General features: G+C 50.1%; 3 protein-coding genes across 3 annotated transcripts in view; all 3 read right to left on the reverse strand.

Moving 5' to 3' along the window:
* Window positions 1-7269, reverse strand: part of LOC128727520 (voltage-dependent calcium channel subunit alpha-2/delta-4) — a 45813-nt gene extending 38544 nt beyond the window's left edge. Inside the window, exons 1-2 of the mRNA XM_053821439.1 lie at window positions 7118-7269; window positions 2412-2493 (exon numbers count right to left, since the gene is read on the reverse strand). Coding sequence (XP_053677414.1) covers window positions 2412-2493; window positions 7118-7269 — 234 coding nt within the window. The remainder of the gene's footprint in view (window positions 1-2411; window positions 2494-7117) is intronic.
* A 4707-nt stretch (window positions 7270-11976) lies between these two features.
* LOC128727521 (exosome RNA helicase MTR4) lies at window positions 11977-15266 on the reverse strand. Its single transcript, XM_053821440.1, has 3 exons — window positions 15121-15266; window positions 14947-15051; window positions 11977-14879 (listed from the first exon to the last, which is right to left on the reverse strand). Exons 1-3 carry the CDS (start codon window positions 15264-15266, stop codon window positions 12017-12019), a joined length of 3114 nt encoding a protein of 1037 aa, XP_053677415.1. The 3' UTR covers window positions 11977-12016.
* Window positions 15267-16221: 955 nt separating this feature from the next.
* LOC128727860 (zinc finger protein swm) lies at window positions 16222-23780 on the reverse strand. Its single transcript, XM_053821810.1, has 2 exons — window positions 23026-23780; window positions 16222-20993 (listed from the first exon to the last, which is right to left on the reverse strand). Exons 1-2 carry the CDS (start codon window positions 23778-23780, stop codon window positions 17903-17905), a joined length of 3846 nt encoding a protein of 1281 aa, XP_053677785.1. The 3' UTR covers window positions 16222-17902.
* Window positions 23781-24832: the final 1052 nt, after the last annotated feature.

Consider the following 24832-nt stretch of genomic DNA (forward strand, 5'->3'; position numbering starts at 1 on the left):
ACACGTCGTAAGCTCGTCGAATGTACAACCAGCCTATATCTATTCATCATTGCACGATAACATATTCGATCTCTTTTATTTTAGATTGTTCACGTTGCATACACCCAACGCAATTTCAAAAGGCATAATGGAGACGCCTGGTGGTTTTCAAAGATTGGCTCAAAAGGTTGAAAAAATCGATAAAAAAACTCATCATATGTTTTTGGAACGTATAACCAGCCTTATATACCTGCCGTAGTACGATATCATATTCGATCTCTTTTATTTTAGACTGTATACATCGCATACAACTCAAGCAATTTCAGGAAGATGCATAATGGAGACGCATGGTGCTTTTCACATCCAGCGTAAAATTGATATTTTTCTCATCGTTTCGAGCAGTTTTGTAAAAAAAAAGAGTTTCTTTTACAATATTCAAAGCAGCACCCACCTTTTCCATTGTGTGTGCTGGTCTCTCAACCTCCTCTTACCCGCAAATGCAACCAGATCGATCCCACGGATGCGGGTGCGTTTATCCGCCACGAAGCAGCAAGCACGAACGAACGAACATGTGCCCGCAGAAGCGCATCAATGCCACCGAAAGCACGGTACGGTTGAAAATTGGCTCAAAACGTTGCACACACGTCACACACACACGTCCGCCCACCCATTTTCTGGATGGAACTAATTTCAGCCAGCGCTAGCACGCCACAGGGCAACGCGAAACCGCACCTGAGACGATGGCTCCCAAGATGCCTCCCGACTAACTGCCCGACCGAAGCAACTCAGCCGGTTTGGCGTGCCGTCGTCCCGTCGACCCACATGACACACGTCTTCAAGGTTTTCCAGCGCTTTAAACCTCGAAGCGGCGTCCCATTCGCGCACCTTCACCCATGCAATCCGTCAAATTCTATCTTTACAACCACATAACACAACTTTCCAGTGGAACAAGGCACGTACGCACGGGTGACTTACGGGGGAGGAAAATCGAGGAAAAACCCTCCAACGAAACGACAAAAAGCCCCTGTGGACATAAAATCGATGCTTCAGCCGTGAAAATCCGGCACATTCGGCTGCAGTGCACACTCACCCATCCACACATACACACCACTAGCCGCAAGCGTAGCTCAGGTAAGGGCTGCCGAGAAACAAGTAACGTGTCCTCTTTCGCCCAATCGCAACACACAGCCAGCCCCTCGGTCGGCCACTTCACCGACTGCGCTCAGCCCTGTCAATGTGTAGCGACACTGACAGGCACACATTTTTCTTCCCAGTTCTCCTGCACTCCACACCACACCCCACGGTACACGGCATTGTGGGAAGGACAGCCGCCCGCGGGTGTGATGGCTCAAAGCCGGGCTCCGAAAGGTGCACAGGAAAGAAAGAACAGAGAGAGAGAGAGGTTAGAGTGTTAGGGAGGGGAAGAAAAACTTTCAGCACATATCTGCCGCTCGCATCATGGCAATGCCCCCTTCACAAGCTCCCCAGCACGTTTTCATCCTTTCCCATCGAACGAAGAAGCGCCCTCTATCGGGCGGGATCTCTACGATGGCTGAAATTTACCACAGTCCCGTGGAGAAAAGGGGGTTGCTTTCGGGTGGCCGCGCCTGTTCGACCAAAAATACACTCACCGCGCACGGTCCCACACACACACACAGGGGTTGGTGCTCGCCTACCGGTGGAAATCGCAGCCACACGATAAAACCGGAGCCAGCAGCGGCAACGGTGGGTGAGGGCAGAGAATTTAGAGCGCTGGAAAATGGAAGCTTTCCACGATGGTTTCTACAGAAGCGTGGCCTGTTACAAACGGCTCGAGCTCGACACCACGGCAATCTCGGCGAAACCCTTTTTTGCGCCCCCCCCCCCTAACACACACACACACGTACACGCACACGTGCGCGCGTGCTCACACCCCTTTTTACCGACCCACCGACGCGCTTTATCGCACAAGACTAATCTTGACCATTTTACCTGCTCCCCCGGAACTTGTACGCAACCCAAAATTCCCGCCACACGGCACTCCGAGTTTATCCTTTCGTCGGTTGAACGAGCGAGAGAGAGAAAGAGAGAGAGAGAGAGCGAGAGTGAGCAAGAGAAAGAGCCTCTAGACGTTATTGGGTCTTCAGGTAAATGTTCGAAATGCTTTGTTGGCTTAGAGCAAAACCGCATAGCGGAATCATTTAAGAATGGCTGACTCTTTCACCGCCGAACCAGCGGAAATACAACTCCGCTAATCCCGCCTCAAACCCGCGTATGTATGTATGTACGTGTGTGTGGGTGTATGTGTGCCCCCTCAAATTAGCAGAAACAGCCTCGTGCCAACGTAATCCTTCCGCCCTTTTTGGACCGGTTTTTTAAGGGACTGCGAAAAAGCAACAAAAAAAAACCCCAAGGATATATGTGCGCCCCCGGGAAGAGGCGGTCGTACTTACGTTTCTGATGTCGTTCACTTTGGTAAACTGGCGGCCAAACTCCCACAGATCGACACCGAACCGGATGGCCCAGTTCCGCACCCTGGAAGAGAAAACAGCCAAAAAGGTGTCCGTTAGCGTTAGCGTCAGAATGGCAATGTCAGGCTGGCGTGTCATCAGGCCCACAGACAGAGGGAGGGGATGCTGGGTTGGGAGGAGCAAGACAGGCGTTAAGGTGAAATTTATCATCTCCATTATCGGCCAAAATGATTGCAAACCTTGCAGGCGTTGCGAGTGAATCAAGGAACGGGTGCTACGGGATTACGCGGACACACACCGGGGGGGGGGGTGTAGGTGGGGACGGAAGCTTCCGGAGCCAAACATTTCCACCCAACCTAGCGATGGGAGTGGTAAAGTGCGGTGCCAGGATTCGGGAAAGCAATGTAATATCTGTCAATACTGCGGTGCAATCTAGCGGACGAGCGCCAACGAAAAGACAAACACTACCACCACCAGCACCAGCATGGCCGTGGGGCACCGCGATACTCGCACACGAAGGACGGCATTCCTTTGCATTCAAATTCCTACATAAATTTCCCACACCCCCGCCTGATCCACCCGTCCACTCTCTTCCACTACTTGCGGAAGCGCATTTTCGCGCCATTCGATACGCGCGTACGGGCGAGATGAGTAAAGAGGTAAGGGATCTTTGCATGCACACACACAAATCATGCACACAACCACGACCCGTTCTGTCGCACCGGATGGCGCATCGGAAATGAAGGGAAGGTGGGTGGTACGATGGGGGCCGAAATCGAGATGGAGGCGTGCAAAATGTATCGATGGCGAGAAACGGAATCCTTCTGGATGCTTCCTATCCAACCTCCTGGTGGGGTGGGGGTGGTTAAAAAAAAAGGGGGGGGGGGGTTGAAGGAGCAAGGAAGAGGAAACATTTCACACCGTTTCCTGGTCCACCGCGCCTGGTGCCCACCCCTCCCATTCAATCCGATTCCGATTCGGTGGAAGGATTTATTGAAAATTCTTTTCACTCAAGGCCCTCGGACTGTCAGGCGCAAGTAAGCGGAAATGTCTACCGGGCTTCCGCTTACTCGTCCACACTCCATCACCTCTCTCCGTGCTCCTGTTTCTCCTCGTCATCGTAGGCAGCTGCCGGGTGTGGGTTTTCCGCGGTTCCGGTCGGTGGTTTCGCAATTGCCACACTCTTGCCTGCGGCTCAAATGCATCGTCGAGTCATTTCGCACCCGGATCGGGCAGCGACGGGATTGATTGGGTCGGACATCGATCAAACGGGTCGTTGTGAGGTTTCCTGTTTTCGAGTTGCTTTAAGCCCGCCACGCGGTGATTTAGATAAGGCAAAAGCCGATATTCGTGCCACACGGAACAGGAAGCTTTTGAAAAATCTCGTGGCATCGTTGCTTACCGCATTTGCTTGAAAGTGCACAAATAAAGTACCATTCTTTTGCGATAAGAGAGAGAGAGAGAGTCATAAAAACAGTTCAAGCAACGTCACAACTTTAAGACTGTTTCAAGTGCTTAATTTTTTTTCCAAACAAGAGAAATAGGCAACCTGAGTTGGGGCCTCATGTAATCCTTTTCTTATGGAACGATTCTTATTAAGATGATTTAATGGTACCTTCATACCTATTATTATTATTATATTTAAAACTATCTACTTTGAAAGCTTTCAAGCAGCATTTGTGAATATCATTGCAGCATTGAATATCTCAAATACATTTTTTCGTAACAGCAATGTTACATTCATAACTCAAAAGCGTCGTATCCGACAAACACTCGTCAAAAAGAAAGTGAAATCAAACTCTACCCCAAATTAATTCCACTTCCGTATGCACCGTAGACCGTTGTTTTCAAACCCTCCCGTGGCGCCCTCTGGTGGCAAACGAATTCCACCCCTGCATCGAAACGCAACCCCCCAAAATGGTTCAGCACTGTCAACGGCAACGAGCCCGCGCTGGAGCCGATTGATCGATTTCCTCTAATCATCGTTCGTACCCGACCTTAAAAAGCGATAAAACGCTTCGCAGAAAGTTATGACCGTTACGACTGTGCAAATTCATTTCGCCGCTTTCGCACCATCCGGCCCACAGAATGCTGAGCCGTACCGTGGAGCTGGAGTTATTATCGTTACCCTCGTACAATTGTGAACCCGGGGTGCGAGTGGGAGAGAAGGAAATGTAAAGGAGAAAACAATAAGAACATGCCGCCATTTTTATTGCCTGCATGGTCGATCGATCGTAACAACGGCTGGGCTCACTCGGGAAGAGAACGAGAAGCGGAATTAGAGAGACGAATGAGCACGCAAAAACAACATAAAAAAAAAGGAAATGCAAGTGACATTTTCCATGACGGTGGGGGAAAATCAATCGTAAAATATTACGCAACAGAAAAAAAAGCATAATGCAAGTTCACAATGTGACCAATAAGCCTGTAATAACCTTCGATGCCCTGCACGAACGGGAGCATGATTCTCGATGTGAGTGAGAGAGAGAGAGAGAAGACAAGAAAAAGGGACCGTGCAGTTGTGGAAATGTTGCAATTCCCGTTGATGGCAATTCTAATCTCCCATCTTAAGCCTTAAACACCCATACCGTGGGGTTTTTGAAGGGAACACGCATGACAGCAGCAAAAGGTCACTAAGGGAGCAAAGAACCCCTGTCCAAAATGGCTGGCAAAACGGGTGGAAAAGCCCACCCACGGTGTCCTGCACGATGATCGTTCGCTTAAGCCCCCCTCTCATGAACATGCACACGTAATGAGTTTCAAAGGGCGATGGCATGATGGTGAAACGAGTTGCATCTGCCATCGCGAGTTCTTGTGCTCACCCACTCAAGGAGGCCATCGCGAAAACCGCGCTAAAATCTTAGCTCCACGCTTTTGTCGACGAAATCCACCGGAATTCGGAACTCCACCACAGTCACGCGCGTCATCGCGCTATCGCGAAGTGGAAATAGAAGGAGTGCCGAAATTTCATCGCCATAGAGGTTTTTCCCCACCCCCCGGGGGGGGTGATTATGTAGTTCTGCTTCCAGCCATCTTTGCGTTCGCGTCCCACTAGCGTCTGAGCGCTCGAAGGCGCAAGCTGCAGCCAATCCGAACCAATCCAGCAACCCTCGAGGGAGGCTCGGGACCACAGGGCGCTTTGCACGCTTTGTCGAGATAATTTAAACAATTTAAACTTTCCAACTATTCCCGTCCTTCCCGGTGGTGCGACGCCGCTCGAAGGCATCGGAACGAAAGCGCTGATCCGAGCAGAGCGCAGGAACAACACGCAACTCAGCCCGCTCTGGGAGCATCTTTCGCGTCGGCACAAACAAGAAATCTGTGAGGCTGTGTCCTTTGCTTTCTGTGGGAACCGACGTTAGTGTGGAACTGGTGGTGGCTGTGGTTTGGGTGTTGAAATGTGAAGTCAAACGCTCCACGATGAAGATCGGCCGCAAATGTGCACCCAACTCGCACCAAACTGCATCCGTTCGGATCGATTCACAGCCAGAAGATGGCCTGCAGTGGAATGGGTAAAGCCAAAGGGGGGCAACAAGAAAAAGAAAAAAAAGCAGGAACACAACCGAAAGCACGCGAACAGGATCAAGCCGGATTGAATCGATGTGTTCTTTTGAGGTTCTTGCGGGCTTGGGCAAAGCATTGTGCGAACAAGGGACCCATCTCGCATTCCGCTATCAATGGAAACGAACTTTTTTGGCCCCGTCCAGTTTCCACTGGCTATCGGTTTGAAGGGAGGCGAACGATGCTGGTAGAAGGGTCAGTAAGTACGTAATTATTTCGTGCAGCTGGCCAGAAAAAGTAGCACTTATTTCGTAGCACTTTCACCTCGGTTCAACTAGGTCAATAGGGTTTACACTTAACAAACTGGCGTTCGTGAAGGATGCTACTGGATTGCATGAAAATAGATGCACGTAGGCAGATACTGCGAGCAAAAAGCATACCAATTAAGTTGTATGAAAAGTGAACAAACAATCCTTATGGGCTCGCTAAAAAGCAAACAAAAAATGACTCGATGAGAATCCGAAATGCGAAGTTGATTTAGCGCAACATTAAAGTAGACACCTATGTAAAGGACTCAACTATGTGCTTTTCTTGTTACAGTTGAAGTAAATATTCCAGTTACTGCAACTACAACTTTTTTTAATATGAAAATCTATCATTTGTTCACACAAAACTGCGGCGTTTACTATTGATTGAAACTTCAACCACCTTCAACACGACTTTGCATGTTGAGTTGAAGCCTAATATAAAATGTATTTCAATGTAACTGCAATGTAAATACAACTGGCATCCGGTTAAGAAAAAAATTGCGTTGGTTTAAAACTTATTTTTATCTAGATTTGTTTAGCCCATTCGTTGGGAAAGATGTTCCTAGCTAAAAGGCGTTTCCTAATATGGCTTTCTTACACGCAATGTATCAAACCGTGCATCAGCCGATTCTGCATGTGTATAAATCTCCCAAAAACTTTTAACCAAACAAAGCGCTCCCTTTTTATGTTGGCATTGTGCCGCATTCGCTCCGGGGGAGGCGTTCGTAAACTTTGCTCAATATTGAATCGCAACCTGCTTTATTCTTCGTTTTACTTTAATGGAACAAATATTTCGCCAATACTCCCCCCCTCCCCACCCGCTTTTCCCGCCCCTCTCTTCTGTATCTCTTGCATGACGCTCCCTTCCCTGGTACTTACTCGTTGTGCGGTATGTCCTCTTCAGGATCAGCGTGCACCGAAGCAGGCTCGAACGCCACCAGCAGACAGGCAAACAGCAGCATTACCAACGCCGGTCCGGTTAACAAATGGCGCCGTCTCCAGCGCCTCCACCTGCCCTGAGGCGGCTCCATCGTTCCGGCCACTTCCCTTCCCGATCCGGGGGCAATCCCCCGTACGATCGATGCGCCTTTTACGAGTCCGGCGACACGCGAACGAGCCAGCGAAGGGCCCAACGGGAACCTACACGTACACTCAGCGCACACCTGCACACGCGGGCTTTTCCCTCTGGCGCTCGAAGGCTTTCCCGGCTCAAAAAACGATGCAGCACCCGCTGGGAACTTGGGCGCGAACGGAGGTTTAGATTTTTTGGGGTGGTGGGCTTTGTGGGTGGCAATTTTAGACCAACCCTATTGGTTTATGGTTTATTTATCTTTCTTTACGACCCAAGGCCAGCGGCGTCTCGAATCACCGGCACACATACACAGCAACCGCGCGCTCACATACGCACGCACTGAAGCACACCGACGCGCACATACGAGCGAAGGATCCACGCGCGGCTAGAACACGATCACCGCAAGGCTCCGGCACTAAAGCAGCTCACACAAGCACGCACACATGATGTCCACCCTCACTGATGTGGCTCTGGAAAATGCGGAAATCTACCACCAGACAAGGGAAGCGGCAACGTTACGGATTGGTGTTTATCAATAAAACATTCAATTTAAATATAAATTACACCATCTCGGGCCGGCGGGCAAAAACCAACCCCCTCCCCCTTCCGGCGGTTTGATGGTGAAATTGGAGCACATAACGTTTTATGGCGCATTTACATCCCCCTCCCCGCCCACTTCCTACCGTTGCTTTCTACCTTCCCGAAATAGGGGCCTTCGTCGCCCGGGGTTACTTTTTCCTCGGGTGCACGCTAATGTTTAAGATTTTTCGCCACATTTTTTCTCCGATTTTTCATACATCCTTCACGCTTGTTTCCTCTTCTCGAGGTTGGCCTTTTTGTGTGTGTGTGTGTGTGAGTGTGTCGCTAGCAACCATTGACAAACGACGGGCGGGTTTATTACGTAGTAAGTTGCGGGTTTTTGTTGGCTTTCCACCCCGCCCACCGGGTGGCTAGCATCTGCGGCTGCCCCATTCGGTACACACAATTTTGCAACTGCAATCACACACACACCCGCACACACATACCCGCACACAGGCACACATGCATGCTTCGAAGTTCAATGTGGCACCATTTTGGTTGCACGACCCACTCGCTTGTTAATACCATCGAAAGGATTACGTTCTTCCATGTTTCCTCTCTCACACACCCACAATACACACACACGACGACGACGGCACAGCAGATGCACCCACGCAACGACCGGAAGTGCAACGTACGAGAGCACGTGGTGCGTGGGTGGCGGAAATGTCGACGCCGCGCTCACAACGACGACATCCGGGTGGGTTCGGCTGGCAGGCTGGCACACTGATAAACAATTTGGTTCAACCTTCCCCCGTACATGGGATGACCTTGCGGTGGGCTCCGTGTGCGTGTGTGATGGTGGATGCGATTCCTTGCCCCCGGTGCACCGTGTGTGAGCCCACACACGCACGTAAGCGCTTGCGGGAGAATGGACGAGTCCGATTTGGGCGATGTTTTCGAGCACGCAATAAATGGTAGCGTGATGGTAGTTCGACGAAAAGGTGTGCCAAGAAGTCGTGAAAAATGCACAACAACCAAAAAAGTAATAATAGAAGGGCAAAGGAAGAAGGCAGAAAAAGCACATAAATCACACCAAACACGGGCAAACAGCGAATGGCAAAAAAGCGCACGCCAAAAAGTGTCATTAACGTTTGGCAGGCAACAAAAAACCTAAAATAAAACACACAAACCATTATTTTCTTCTTTTTTCGTCCATTTCCCCACTCCAATTGAATCCTGCTTGATTAATACTCCTCCACCGTCTCATATTCTCCAAACATCTCGCACCCGCTCTCTTCGACGTTCTCCATTTTCAATCGACAGGATAACGCTCTTTATTGTGTGCGTGTCTCTCTTAGGTTCTCTCTCTCTCTCTCTCTCTCCCGTGCTCGTTCAATTCCACAAGAGAGAATCATCCTTTTATCGGCCATGCACTGCACATCACTGTCCATTTTTTTGTTGTTGCCATTAGATCGTTTCATTAAAATGCAATTCCTTACGTGCATAAGCACATACACCTGCACACTCGGTTCTCGCAGCATCCCTGGCCGTTAGCTTGCAAGCAGCGCACGCACACGTTCACACCACGCACGCACCGATAATACCTCGTAGCACGGCCTACTACTCTACGCACCGCCGGAGATCGTAGTAGCCGAGGCGTCCAGATAGTACTACTCGACGGGTTGCACACATACACACCATCGCTTCCCATTCCCGGAAGTGCCTCTGGTGCTGCAGACGTCGGGGGGAAAAACTCGCTGGTCACATGCTTCAAGGCCACGGAAAAGCGCGCTCGTGGCTCGTGTCAAGCCGCGCGAAAATGCAATCCTTCCGCGAGCGCCCACCGACATGGGAAAAATGCAGGCTGCAGCGGGAAGGGAAGCCATCCCGTAATCGCATTACATATGCACCTCGGAAAATGCAACACTGCACACGTCCCGAAATGCAACTCCCATTGGGTGCGGTGGTGCGTTCCTTTTCTCGGTGCAGCTGCACTTGGAATCGCACACAGTGTGTGCTAGGGCTGTCGGAAGCCCAGAAGGACAGCGGAAGGTCCTGAAGGTGGACAAGGGCTCCCGTTTTTTTTTTGGTGGGGGGGGAGAGAACGGCACGATGGCAGAGAATGCTCCACTCGCTTCACCGCGCTGTCGGGAAAGTGCGCGCAACGTGTGCGAACGGAGCGGCAAAACGTTTGGCAAGAAGTGTTACCATCCTGCCGTCTCTGTCCTACCAGCGTGAGCGCGCCAAGGATCAAGCACATGGCCGCATGCACGCACGCGTGCCACCGACTGGTGGATTCGCACGAGACGGGGATGGCCAAAAAGGGAGCCAGGAATGGCAGGATTCCGTCTTCCCAACCGCACCACAATTCTCTCTCGCGCGCGTGTGTTCTCTCTCGCGCTCTCTCACTCTTTCCCACCCCCCCAAATGAAGGATGCGCTGGAACAGGACGAAACGCGTGCCACCCCACTACACGCCACCCACCGTCTCGAACATCCGTCTAATCGAGTTAGTATAATCACCACCGATCGGAGCACAGCGAAATGGAAACGATTTTTCGGTTCAGCTACCTTCGGCAAAAGGAACCCGCGTTATCCTTGCAGGGTGCGTGAAACGAGGGCGAGTGAGAAGAAGGGAGAGGGGGGGGGGGACACCCGAAAGAAGGCGAATAGTGTCGCGGGTGAGGTGGGTGAAGGAACGCAACTTCTGTTAGGAGGTTTCTCAGCGTTCCTTCCCGCGGGAATTGCTTTTTTTTGTTCGGCTCGATTAAGAACATGGCGTGGTTTGGCCGTTGTTTTACTAGGAGGGGGCAAGAAAAGGCCACATTTTCGGTATGGATATAAATTTACACCACACTGCACTCGAGCACTGGCCCAAAATTCAGATAAAGACACAAGCACACTCACGCACACACACATCCCCGCCAGCGCATACGGTGTAAAATCGGAAAATGTTTCGCGGAAAAGCACCTACCGCGGTTCGTCCTTCCGCAGCTCGCGGAGGACATTTTGCGTCCGCAAACGTTAATTGTGCGTTTCCCAGTGCGACGGGGAAGGGCACGTACTCCAAACCCACCCGGTGGGGGGCGGGGGGGGGGGAACAGATAGAAAGCAGAAACGGCGGGTTTTCCACAATTTTCACACTTCATATGTCACTTTTGTGGGTGCCTTTTTCATCGGAGGAAACAAAAAAAATCACCTTCTTGGTCACGCTGCGGTCACGATTTCTGTCGCTTTACACCCCGCGAAACCGCGACCCGTACCTGCGGGGAATTCTGGAGAGTCGGGAAAAAAAAGCGCTGGACACCAACAACCGTGGCCCCCGAGGTCGAGGAAAAACGGACCACGAACACGAACCGTACGTACGCTGGGCGATACTACCGAGGCGGTGCGATGCGCGCGTATTACTCGGGGCCGTTTTTCTCCGTAGCCGCCACCGCCACCGAATGGTTGTGAGAATTTTCCGACCCACCCCCAAACCGGCCACCCTCACGTGGAGAGCGCGGACGGGCGGTAGAACGGTCCCGTGTTTCTTCGCTTTGCGCGAGTCACCGAAAGGATGCGCACGCGCCCAGAGCGTTCAGCGAGAGAACCCGCCGCACGCGAGAGAGCGGAGAGAGAACTTTCCGGTGGGAAAAAAAAGCACAAAAAAAGAATACGGCCACCCAGCCCGCTAAGGGTTGGTGCGCTGCTGAGCGGGAGCAGAAAAAGCTTTCCCACTCAGCCCCTTTTCCTGGCGCACCCGTTCGCAAGCGTTCGTGAAAATTTCTCCTTCCGAGGATACGGGAACGCCGCCACTCCGCTGTCATGAGCGCCCTTTTTTTCGAAGGGGGGCTTTGCCAAGCCTGCGAAAGAGGGGGATCACATTTGACACTTCGCGTGGATCGATAGAAGCACCGAAAATGTCCTTTTGACGCGAGTGGCATGCGGAAAAGGCCTTATCGCGGGTTCAAATCCCGTTTGTTTTGAAATGGCTGTTGGGAATCCTTACTACTAAGGTTAGGTTCGTCCGAGGTCATTACTGCTATGGTCAGGTTAAAATAGTAGGTTGCTTGGTGCGATCCTAACCAAACCTCCCAGCGTCAATTCATCCCAGCGAAATCATTAGAAAGGTAAGCTCAGACGACGTTCCTCTCAGCCGCACTTTATTGCAGAACATCTCCTAAAGTTTATTCATATACAATCCTACAGATACAGCGACGCCGCAAACACGATGTCGCGCTTCAGTAACCTAATCGCCTCCGAGAACTTGTTCTCCAGATCCGTGTTACCAATCGTTTTCGACGCCTGCACCATCTGCCGGAGCAACTCCTCGAGCCGCCGCATGCACCGGATGATGGAACCCTCGAAGATGTCCGTCATCCGGCACAGCTGCGAGAAGGAGGCGCCCTTGCACCAGCACAACACGACATCCATCAGGAATGGCTTGAACGACTCGACGTACCGTTCCTCGTCCACTTCAACCTTGCACTCGTTCGACACCTTCGCGATCCGGCGAGCGAGGTCCTGCATTTGACGCAGTGGCCCCGACAGCTCCTCCGTGGCTGTGGGCATTTCGCTGCTCTTCTCATCACACACGAAGCAGCTCAGCAGGGCGCACGATTGTGACGGTGTTAGCTCGGTGAACGTTCCGTTGAAAACCATCTCCGTGATGAGCAACTCGTCGGCGCAGCTTAACTCACACGCCACACGCCCCTTAAACTCGATCACATCCGAAGATGTGCAGTACCCGAGCCGGCGCAACACCCGCTTTCGGTGTTTTAGCTCGCTCATCTGCAGCAAACTGCGTGCCTCACGCAACGCATTCTTCGCCGTTCGCAGTTCCTTCTCCACCTCCAGCTTGCTCATGTACTGCGCGTACAGTTCCTCGAGTCCGTCCGATTCGTGCAGCGGGTGAGCGAACAGGCGATTCTCGAACTTATCGATCAGGTCGACGATACCCTGGAACTCCTTCTCCTTGATGTTCATGTCGGTGATCGGGTTGAGCAAGGGTGGACCCTGCGGGAATCGCTTTTTCACCTCCTCGATCGTTTTCAGCACCGACCGGCGGTTGTCCGCAGGTCGTAGATCGTTCGGATAGTACACACGCAGCGAGCTGATGCGTGCGACCAGCTTGTGTAACACCGGCACAACCTCAACCGAACCGCGTTTGCCGGGCGGGCACGGTTTCGGGATTCCCTCCTTCTCAAAGCCATCGGCCACGTGCAGCAGCACGTCGATGATCACCTTCTGCTCCGTCTTGAGTGGGTTCTGCTTTGCGTCGGCATTTTCCTTCTTAAAGTTAACGATGATGCCCCACTCGAACTCGCCCGCCTCCGATTGGATCTTGATCATACGACCCGGCTGCAGGAACGGTACCAGGTACACCGGGCGCGAGATGTACCCTCGGAAGTCCGCCCCGAGCCGGTCGAGTTGTTCGCGAATGTGATGGTACGAGATGATCGATTCCTCGTTGTTGATCTTCATCGCCAGCAGCTGCTTCTGCTTTTGCTGCACGCGCTTGTAGATATCCGGTATGGAGGACTGGTTCTGGAACTGGAAGAACGAACGCTCCAGCATGTACTCGGGGTTGATTTCCTCGACACGCAACAGATTCAACACCATATTGTACGTGAGATGAAACGCGGAATTGATCGGATCCGGTTTGCCCTGTACAATCTCCTTCCCCACCGTCGGTGAGACGGCCTCGTCAATCATCAGTATCACGATACCCTTATCGTCCAGCCCACGTCGGCCGGCTCTGCCCGACATCTGAATGTACTCGCCAGAAGTCACCCACCGGAAGCTTTTGCCGTCGAACTTTCGTGGTCCAGTAAAGAGCACCGTACGGGCGGGCATGTTCAGCCCCATCGCGAACGTTTCCGTCGCAAAGAGCGCCTTAATCAAGCCCTCACCGAACAGAATCTCGATCGTTTCCTTCAGTATGGGCAGCAAACCACCGTGGTGAATGCCGATACCACGACGCAACAATGGCAGAACGTTCTCCACCTGTGGCAGCTGCCGATCTTCCTCCGTCAGTACGTCCATCGCGTTGTTAAACACCTCGTCTACCAGCTTCTTCTCCGTCGTCGAGTTAAAGTCCAATTTGGCCATCTGCATCGCGTACACCTCGCAGTCCTTCTTGCTGAACGAGAATATAATGACGGGAGCGAAGTTGCGCTCCATGATCATCTTCACGATCTTGAAGATGTTCGTTTCGCCTGCATTGGACGCCTTCAGGCCACCTTTCCGACCCTTCTGATCGCCCTTAGCCGCGTCGCCGGCATTCTGCAACACATTCATAGCGGTGTTGAAGTTATCCTCCTTAAACTGACCACGCTCGTCAACCACCAGATGGATGCCGTCACCACCGACGGGGAAGAGATAGTGCTGCAGCGGCGTTGGTCGATAGTCCGTGTACACCACGTGGCACGGTTGCTTGTGTAGGTGGCACACCCACTCGGCAAATTGCCGTGCGTTCGGAATCGTCGCCGATAGGAACACGTAATGCACATTGTCTGGCAGCAGAATAAGCGTTTCTTCCCACACCACACCGCGTTCCTTATCGCGCATGTAGTGGATCTCATCGAACACCACCCAGCCCACCTCGCGCATGATCTCGGAACCGCGATACAGCATGTTACGGAGAATCTCTGTGGTCATAATCAGACAGGAGGCACTCGGGTTGATCGTCACGTCACCCGTCACCAAACCGACATCCTTGAACTCCTCGTGGAACTCGCGGTACTTCTGGTTCGATAGCGCCTTTATAGGCGTTGTGTAAATAACGCGCTGCTTATCCGCGAGCGACTTGGCAATCGCGTACTCGGCCACTACCGTTTTACCGGCAGACGTATGAGCGGATACGAGCACCGATTGGTTATTCTCGATGCACAGGATCGCCTCTTTTTGGAAAGGATCGAGGACAAACGAGTACTCTTTCGCCGGTTTGCCTGATGCAGGCACGAGCGGCGTATATTTTTGGTCCGGATACACAGCGACCTCGTGCGTGCAGGCTTCTGGTGATTGAATCGTGTGTACCTTGATGCGGCTTTCAATGTTGTCCAAGCTAACGAGATGAAGACCGAGGATATAAAATTCTGTTGACGAAAAGATGGTGCTGACGATCAACTTACTTGATATCGTCCAGAATCGATTCAATTCTAGGCTTCTTCGTTGGATGTTCATCGTCGCTCATGAGATCCGTTTCCTGATCGACTTTGCCTAACATTTCCGCATCACTGTAATAAAAAAACACCTATTTATAAAAATTTCCCTGGAGGAATATATTTTCGAGCGCTTCAACAAACCCATCTTTTAAGCTGGCTCTTTCGCGTTTTGCTGGACCTCCTGTGGCCGCCGATGGTGATGCGGGCAAAACAATTGGTACTATCGTGACTTCATCGTCCTCGTTCTTATCGTCGAAAACATTGAACAGGTCGTCAACGTTTGCCATTTTCCGAGCACTATACGGCAGTACCAGGCAACCGTAATGAGTTCAGTATATGCTTTAATTAAACACAGTTTTTACCGCGGCATTTAATAAACCGCAGGATATTTACGTGCACGTGCGTTGTTGATGAATGGGCTTGCTTCTGAAATGCGGTCTAATTGACATGCAAGCGGTTAGGGCAAGCAGATCAATGTGACATTTACACTGAAAGAAGAAAACATCATGCTTTGACGTTTACGGGGCATAGATTGTTTGAAAATTTTGAAAATCAATGAAATACCGGAATATGAATTAGTAAAGAACGAAATACTAGGGAAGATATTTGATATTTGATTAATAAAATAGAAACCTTACCTAGGAGAAATAGGTCTACAGCGAAGCAATGTAATACCAGTACATTGGTAGTCAGCAACTGCACTAGCATAACGATAAGTGTAGAAAATTAGTTAAGAATGCAGCAACAAATTATTTGGGTGTCAGATGTCCTAACTTTACGAGTTGGTTTATCTACAAAACACATCGTGTGTCTCAAAATGGAGAAGCTTGATCAATTTTAACCATATCGACCACGTGTTGATCAACCAGACGACCACGTGCAACCACCGCGCACAACATAGTTTTCGATCACCATTTGAAAAAAAAATTATATCTGACAAATCATTGCTCTACATAAATTGTACTTTAACATCGCAATATGTATAATCTGGTAAATCATATGACGCATCATAAAACAAAGTTCCATGTTACACAACATTCAAAACTGACCCTTACAAAGATTAGAGGTATGATTGCGAATCAGTCTTATCTAATATTTAGTATCACTTAATATGAGCATGCAATAGTAAAAGCACATGTTCATGTTTGAGTTTTAATACAAACTACCAAAACATCACACTAACGTCCGGTTTTTCCCGCAGTCCCCATCCCATAAATAAAACACATTCATTTTGTTTGTATGACTATTACAACTCCCATCGCATATGTGAGTTGTTGGGATTTTCAATTTCTCTTTTGAAATCATTCCTTAATTCGTTTTATTTTATCTCATAATGCTAATATGTTGCAATATTTGCCGACTTACATCGTATATGGATCATTCCGCTTCTTTGTTATCATTTCTTTTGTCTTGACGTTGTTTTTTATCATTCAAAAACATCTGCTTGGTTTTCTAGATTTTTTGTTTGTCCACTTGATTATTTTCTTTTGTGTTACTGTGACTATTTTTTTTTTTTTTGCTTCTTTTTTGGAACAAGATTGATTCTTTTTTGTGGGTTCTTTTTTTCCACATTGCTCTTTCACAGTACGTTCTTTTCGTTCTTTTTTCATTTGATACCGATTGCCTGGTGTATCCCATTTGGCATCGACTTACGGACTACTACAAATCGTGTGTATACGTATCGATGACCAATCACGCCTCATCGTTCCATATATCATCATTCATTTCCACGCTCGAATCACGCTAAACACAAACGCGCCATTACAATCGGACGAACGAGGCTTGCAGGATATGCCCTACTGTGTCCCGTTTGGTCCGGTTGCGTACACAAATTGCTGCGTGATTCGAACGATGGAAAGAAGGCTGGCGCAGTTGGTCTTACAATTGCTTTACGTTGTAGCACATTGCCAATACTAATCGCTTAAAATTCGCGCATGGATACTAATGTAGAACGCAGCAGACGAGACACGTTAAACTTGTTCGCCATTTCGCAAAACGGATTACAAAACGTATTTTTACATACACCTATTTCTATCTACCGCTGTTGCGCTAAGAAAGAATTGCTATCCGTTTATCTCGCTCTCGTAGACAAGAATCACCGTAGTATCAATAGGCTACACAAATTTAGATTCGATTTTCCTCCTTTTGTACGTCTTTTTGTGTCTACTCCCTACACGTACATGCTACGTTCTCGTTCGCCAAACTAAAACCGCATGCCAATTCAAGCGAACATGGAGATGATAATGATAATTAAAAAAAAGAATCAAATCGAACTCATATTACTAGCCAGAAAGTTTACCGAACAGTGAGATGCACAATGAAACTTTATCATATGGCAAGGACTGGAACAAAAGCACTACAGTGAGCGCTGTGCTTGAAGAGCTACTTTTTTTTTGTTTCACACAACATCGATACTAAAATCATACAGGACATACTAGGCTCTACCTGAAAACACATCAAGCTATAGGTCGTTTCTGACGTCGAATGTCCATTAAAACAATGAAAAGAAAAAAAAACTATTAAACTACATCTATATATATCGACTCTTTGCCTGTTCGATAATAATCCACCTGACGAATAAAGCATTATACAATTATTATAAATCCGAAGAGTAGCTAATTTTCAACGTGTAACTAGCCCGATTGCTCATGGAACACACGAAAGCGCATCATTCCGAGAACAGCTTTATCGTCAATTAATACAACAACAAAGAAACGCTTGCGTTTGAAAGGATAGTTCAAATAGTGGATTTCAGCATTCAAAAATCAAAATTTCACACACGCAAAGACTTATTTTCTACCTAGCGCCGTCGCTTTGCTGTTTAACCTGCCAGCAGCACCCCGTCCGCACGAAACAGAAGCATCAAGCCACAGAGATGCTTCCTCTTTAAAACGGCAGGCATCGATCATCAGCAGGGAGTAGTTTAGCGGCGCCAAGATCGCTCAGGTTCGATGTCATCCTCCTCTTCCTCCTCCTCGACCACCAGCGGCATCTCGACAAGATCATCCGCGAGTGTTTCCAACGAGGACGAGTTGATGATATCCGTGACGCCTCCGCCAGTTCCGAGCAGCAGCATCATATCCGTACCGTCCCGTGAACCGTCGTTGTCCAACTTCGTCGAAGCGAGACCATCACCGACGTCACCGCTGCTAGAATGGACGAGCGGGTTACCATTATCCTTACCACTGTCGGCCGGCGTCGCCGCCACAGTCGAGGGCTCATTGCCGCCAGGGGCGCCAGCTGGCATGACCGGAGTCAATGCCGATGGTGTTGACCAAGCTATCGTCAGCGTGTTGTCCTTAAACTGTTTACCACGTGCTAGTGCCTTCTCGGCCACCTGCCGTGTGCTGAAGCTGATCGTCAACGACGGCGTTGTCGCGTCCAGTTGATGCTTCGTAATCTCACCGAAGTGCTTAAAGTGTCCAAGCAGAGCTTCCGCATCTTCCGCTACGAAGCCGGTGATCAAAACCGTGGTCGGTCGACGATCGACGCTCGTAGATCCGGGAGGAGCCAACCGGACGGCGGATGCGCCCTTGCGAGCTCCAGCACCAAACGGTTGCTTGTGGCCCGGAGCTTGCGCCGTAACTGCTGCCAGTGGACCGGTGACGGTGCCCGGTCCTGCTCCACCATCTGGAGCGCGGAACGTGCGCTGCTCTTGCGCAATTTGCTCCAGCTCCGCATCGAGCAGCTCCTTCTCGTGCTGTTCCTTGGTCTTGTGCTTCGGCCCCTGACCGAGCGTCCTCGCCAAATTGGCGGCGTTCATGTGTTGCTGATCCTGCTCGATCTCTTTTCGCAGATTGTTTACCTTGACGTGCAGCTCTTCAAGCGATAGCTTCAGCTGCGTGCGCCGCGGATCAATCGCATCATACGTCACGATTATCTCCAGCAGTTTGCGCTGCTCTTTCAGGTAGCCTTCGAGCAGGCTGTACTTGCGTTCGTTGATGCCCTTGTTGAACTGTTCATGCTTCTTGCGCAGGAGCTCGTTGGCGGCCCGGGAAATTTTGTTTCCACTGACAACGCCCGCTGCGGGTTGCCCCGTGCCAGGGTTGATGTACTTCGTGCTGCTTCCGAGCACCTTTCCCGATGCAGCCTGCTGTTGCGGAGCAAGATTCTCGTTGCCGTTCGCCACGGAACCGGCATTCGCGGTGACGTCGCCTGGTCCCTTTGCGTTGGCCGTCTGCAGCGTCTTGCCACCCGCAACGGTTGGGCCCGTTTGCGTCGTGCCGGTCGCACCGGTTGAGCTCAAGTTGTTGTTAATGCTATACTGGTTCGGGTATGACCTCCGCAGCGAATGTTCCGTCTTGGCCGGTGCCGTGATGCCGGGTTGTTCTCCTCCCGCCGGCGGCGTGTGCCAGAACACCTTGATAAACCGATTATTCAGCACCGCCTCCGTGCTCCGATACGCCACGTTGGCTTCCGCGTGTGTCGTGAACGTAACGATCGCCGCCTCCGGATCGTTGTCGTAGCGGATCTGTATGTTGGTGATTTTGCCAAACTTGGAAAAGTGATCGTTCAAATGCGAAATTTCATTCAAACCACGCGGTATCTTGCGCAGTTCCAACGAACAGTTGTGTTGCGGATTGATGGCCATCGAGCCAGGACCACCGGGACCACCGACTCCACCGTGACCACCTCCACCGGACACACGCGGTCCGAGGCGATTGTTCATCGACATCTTACGCTTGCCGCCACCGACACCACCGATCAGCATCGGCCCATCAGCGATGGCGACCGCATCTTCCGGCTCGAAACGGCGATTAATATGCTGCGCGGACACATCACCTCCCTTGTTCGCGTCCACCACTGGCACGGAGATCAGCTCCCGTTGCAACGGTGTCGCACCGATCGGATTGCCCGGGAAACCACTCAGCGGGAAGCCGGGAGAAACACCGCGGAAGTTCGATCCCATACCAACTGGTCCGCCACGTGGCCCAAAGTTTATTCCACCTCCAAGGCGCTGCGCAATCCCGGGACGAAGCGTCGTCACTCCACCGAGCGCCATCGGGTTCAGATGTTTGTTCCACAGAGCGGGTGCATCCGGATTGTACTCCGGCACGATGGGGCCTCGCATCTGCGCCATCATCGCGGGATTGTTGATGCTTTCTAGCACGACCGGATCGAATCCATGATCCCATGGGCAGGTTTCGCCCCGCAAGCAGTAACCTTTCTCGTCGAAATCCCTGCATCGCTGTCGCTTGGCTGCTCCTCCAACAAGCGGTGCGCCTGACGCTGGTCCTCCTTCGCCCGAGACAGAATTCATCACACGATCAAGCGATGCGGCTGAAGGCGGCGGAACTGGTGCGATCGTTGGAACTACTGTTCCAGCACCAGTGGGGATGATCGGAACACCACCTCCCGTGACAGAGGGCACCAGGGCGGTCAATGGATTCACCACCGCGCCCCCATCGACTACCGGACCGCTGGCTACCACTGCCGTTGCCGCAGATGCTGTTGCTCCTGCCGGCGCTGCTGTTCTGGCACGATTCGGCGACAAAGGCCGAGCGATCTTTCGACGTTCGGAATTCGGTGACGGAGACCGGCTTGGTGAGTGCGATCGGATTCGCTGCGAGCGGCTACTGCTGTTTGTGCCACTATTACCACCCGTAGGTCCAGCATTCACACCACTGCTGTTCGTGTGGTTACCGCTGGTGGAACCTGTCCCACTGTTGCTGGCGTTGCTGCCACCATTGCTGGTTGTGCCACTGGTGCGCCTATCGTACATGGCGCTGTTACCGTGGCCACCTTTACGGTCGTACCTTCGGAACGAATCGGTACCCCTCAGCGGTGACTTGTTGCGGTACGATGACGATCTACCACCGGATTTGGAATCACTTCCGCTGCTTCCACCTCCACCACCACTGCTGCCAACACCTCCGCGGCTACGTTGCTGGAGTTCCCGTGAACGTGACCGACGCGTGTCCCGTGGACGTTCGAACGATCGAGAACGAGATCGTGAGCGGCTACGGGAACGATTCTGCATACGACGGCTGCGACGGGCATTACTGCTGCTGCTGCTGTTTCCGCTGCTATTGATGCTACCATTACCACCGCTTTCTTTGCTCTAGATGATGACATCCGAAAACAGGAAGAAAAAACATATAAATTTGGCAATCTCTATATATATATATATATATATATATATATATATATATATATATATATATATATATATATATATATATATATATACGTATATCGCGTTATTTTTAACTCGGTGGGAGATTGCAAAAATCCGCTCTCGATCTCGTCTATGCGATACACGCAACGATGCTTGACTGGCCTAAAACGTTCCAAAATCCTTGCAAAAAAGTTGATCGTGAAACAAGCGTACCGAACAACCAAAGTTCAGCTACCAGACCCCTAATTTGCATTCCAAACTTCAATCACGCTGTGGTAGAATCGTAAGTGAACATGTCCCAGAACCACCTCACATCAACATAAGCCCTCTTGCTCATCCCCTGCTAGCGCTTTAATCTTCATGCTGATTGCTGTACTCCCAACAAATGGGAAATGTGTAATATCTGGCGTGGAAATGATGCACAGGTTCGAACAAGTTCAGTCATGACCGCGCTGGCATTGCCAGGCCATAATAGAAACGATCGCGGACATTGCACGGACCGACAAACCGAACATTGGCGCGCGCGCGCGTAAATAAGATGATTGCGTTGGTACACTCATTACGCTTTTGCTCTTTTTCACCTCCGAGCTCGCGTACGTTCCTGCTCTTTCCCACCGAAAGCACACACACGCATTAGGCATTGGATGGAAAGTGGCTTTTGTTGTTGTTAGTGATGATGATGAATGCAGCTGGCTTGTTTTTGTGCCTCGGCATGGCCGTAGCGGGAATCAATTAGTAATATTGAATATTTAATATTTACTAGCCTTCGCCATCGAAAGATTGCGGTGAGCTTTTCCTAAATGAATTGTCTAGCTTTCGTCCAAAACGAAGGGTAGAAACTTTGTAGCTTTCACGCGTAACATATGTTCACCGGAGAGGTATGTTGCTCACCTTGAGAAGTGATCTTCTAACAAATTCCGCACCACTTCAATGTACTCGACAGAAATTTCGTTTTTGAAAAGCGAACTAACTTTTATCTGAAGTGTTTTGGGAATATTTTTGTGTTTCTTTCGTCGCTGCCACCTACTTGTATCGCGACGATTAATCATGTTTTGATTACAATCTATTCTGCTGTATTATTGTAACAGCATGCATAATATTGTTATGAGATAACATGCACACAAAAAATCATTATCAAAGTTGACGTACGCAGTGCGTGAGCGAAAAACTGTCAAACGTAGAAAAGTAGGTCAAGGATAACCATGAATACATTCCCTTTTCTTACAAACAAGTAGGCTCAGAGCACGCAATGAATAACAGTCTTCTAGTGAGGTTTAAGCCACGTATTATTGTGGCGTTGGCAAGTTCTTTGGCGTATCGTTCAATTGATTAATGCAGCTTTAAACAACAATTTGCCACAAAATGTCAATCGTTTCGCTTTGCCGACGGTACAACATACCTAATACAAATGTGACGAAAGTCTGATGAGAAGCTATACAAAAAGACATTAGGATAGCAGCTATGATATTCCATGCATGCTTCTTTAGGAATAGAGAAAAGAACAATACAAAGTAAGAAAACGAAAACACGTCCAATTGCCCCCTACGCCGGCGGGTGGATTCCCCACAGCAACAGTTCACAATGCGTGTATGCTATCGCGCTACACAATTGGTCCCCTAGATTGCCACAAACGATCGATGTTGCCGCGTGAACCATCCCCGTTGTACCACCGCCGAAGGAACCATTTCATTTGCTTTTAATAATATTTATAGTCGGCCGGAACGCGCGAGATAAATTTAGCACCCAACCACCCAATGGGAGCGCGCAGGTCGATCCGAGACCGACCCAACGCCCAGCTACATGCGCCGTGTAGCGAAGCTCTCACGCATCGTGACTACGCTCCACGTTGGTCGACAGTGGCCAATGGGTAGCGTATCGTTCGAGCCCTCCTAACTCCCCCTGCCGTCTTTGGCCCACCCGCACTTACATGATCTTCCTTGCTGGAGCTCTTGATTGGCGAGTGCTGGCGGGAGGAAGATTTTTGACTGGAACCACCACCACTAACGCTGCTGTTGTTGTTGCTACTGCTGCTGCTAACCGATGGCTGATTATGGGAACCACTGGAAGCTACATCGGAACGTCCTTTTTCGGCACGGTCGCTTGCACCGCTGTGGTGATGATGATGGTAAGATGCAGACCGATCCACCGTGGAGGAACTTCCTGTTCCACTAGCCGTACTGCTGCTTCCAGAGAGCCCCGAATGACTCGACGTCGTGGCGCTAGTGGTAATGCTGTCTTTCGAGGACCGTGTACTACCCGCACCCGGTTCTTGCAGGGGTGGCGTGAACTCTCGCTTCAACCGAATACGGGAACTGCTGCTGACTTCTTCGGGATGGGGGGTGGAGGATGGTGCTTGCGAAACGGGCCCCGCTCCCGTCGCCTGCAGGAGAGTGCTAGTCGTCGAGGATGCAGCCGCGGCGTTGTTGCTGGTGGCGACGGGCGTACTCTTGAGGTACTCCTCGCTCTTGATCACCTTGAACAGCTGGTCGAGAAAGGGCTGCGTCTCCTCGGACAAAAACACATCCAGCTGCTCCTTCATCGACACGATCAGGTCCTTCTCCGGTTTGTCCTTCTTCAGCAGGGCCAACACGTACCGAGCCAAGGCGGCCGGATCGGCATCGCACAGTGGCTCCAGCACCTCCGTCAGCCATATCTTCAGCGCATCCGTATTGTTGATGTACATGACGTTTTGACGGGAAGGGGGGACGTGTGCGGGAAAAGGGTTTTTTCCTTGTTGTCCCCTGCTACTCCGAACACCCGCTTCCTCTACCAAGGAATATGTTGATTGATTAGTTTCGCTACACTTTCGATCACGTCGACGGCCACGACCAGTGGAAAGGGACTATTTTTTATGGTTCTTTTTTTTCACTACGTATCTACTAGCGCTCCTTAGTCTTTGAACACAACGCGCACGCTGGCTTTGGTGATTTCAATGTGTTGTGTAACAAATTGATCCGCGTGCACTCCGTACACCGCGATCGCTGCGTGCAGTAAAAGGTGCCAATGGACTACTGTTTCACTTTCCGCCCTTCCGCGCACTTTCTGTGTAGCACGATGCACACGATGTGCGAGATACGAATGCGAACGAAGGAAACCTTTTTTGCTCACAACGAATACGCCGCCATGACAGGGGTCGTTCCGTACGAGATAAGTCAGCTATGAGAACACCTATATGGAACGGTGTACACGTATCAACTTAACTTTCGCTGTTGTCTCTCTCGATGCTAATGCACTTTGTTTGTGATAAATACTCAATATCGCCTGCAATAATCTCAGAATCACGTTATTCTTAGCGATGCTTTGCTGCACTTAGTTGGATCTTTCTTCTTCCTTTGCTTCTTTTTGACGGGATTTTGCCACGGATTATCGATAGGCATGCTTTGACAGTGGGTCCACGTATTTACAATAGCCGATCCAGTACGTTTCAAATATCCGAACACAGCATGCTTTTGTGAATTTATACGAACTTATGCCTGGATCCTTAAATTTAATGCTACTTATAAGTTTGATATTATTCCGGAACCAATAATAATGCTCTGAAGTACAATATTTTCCTAGTAATTCTTATGCTTAAAACTTTGAGTGCAGTTTTTGTTTTATCAAAACGTTAAAAAAGTGGTACAAAGTATCCAGTTCTGTGAGACTTAAAGTACATTATACTCATAAGAACCTAAATTATCGAGACAGACATGGTACTAGTCGATCATTTGTAAGAAACGCTTAAGAATTTGATAT

This window comes from Anopheles nili, chromosome 3 (genome assembly GCF_943737925.1).
Source record: "Anopheles nili chromosome 3, idAnoNiliSN_F5_01, whole genome shotgun sequence".
Classification (NCBI taxonomy): Eukaryota; Metazoa; Arthropoda; class Insecta; order Diptera; family Culicidae; genus Anopheles; species Anopheles nili.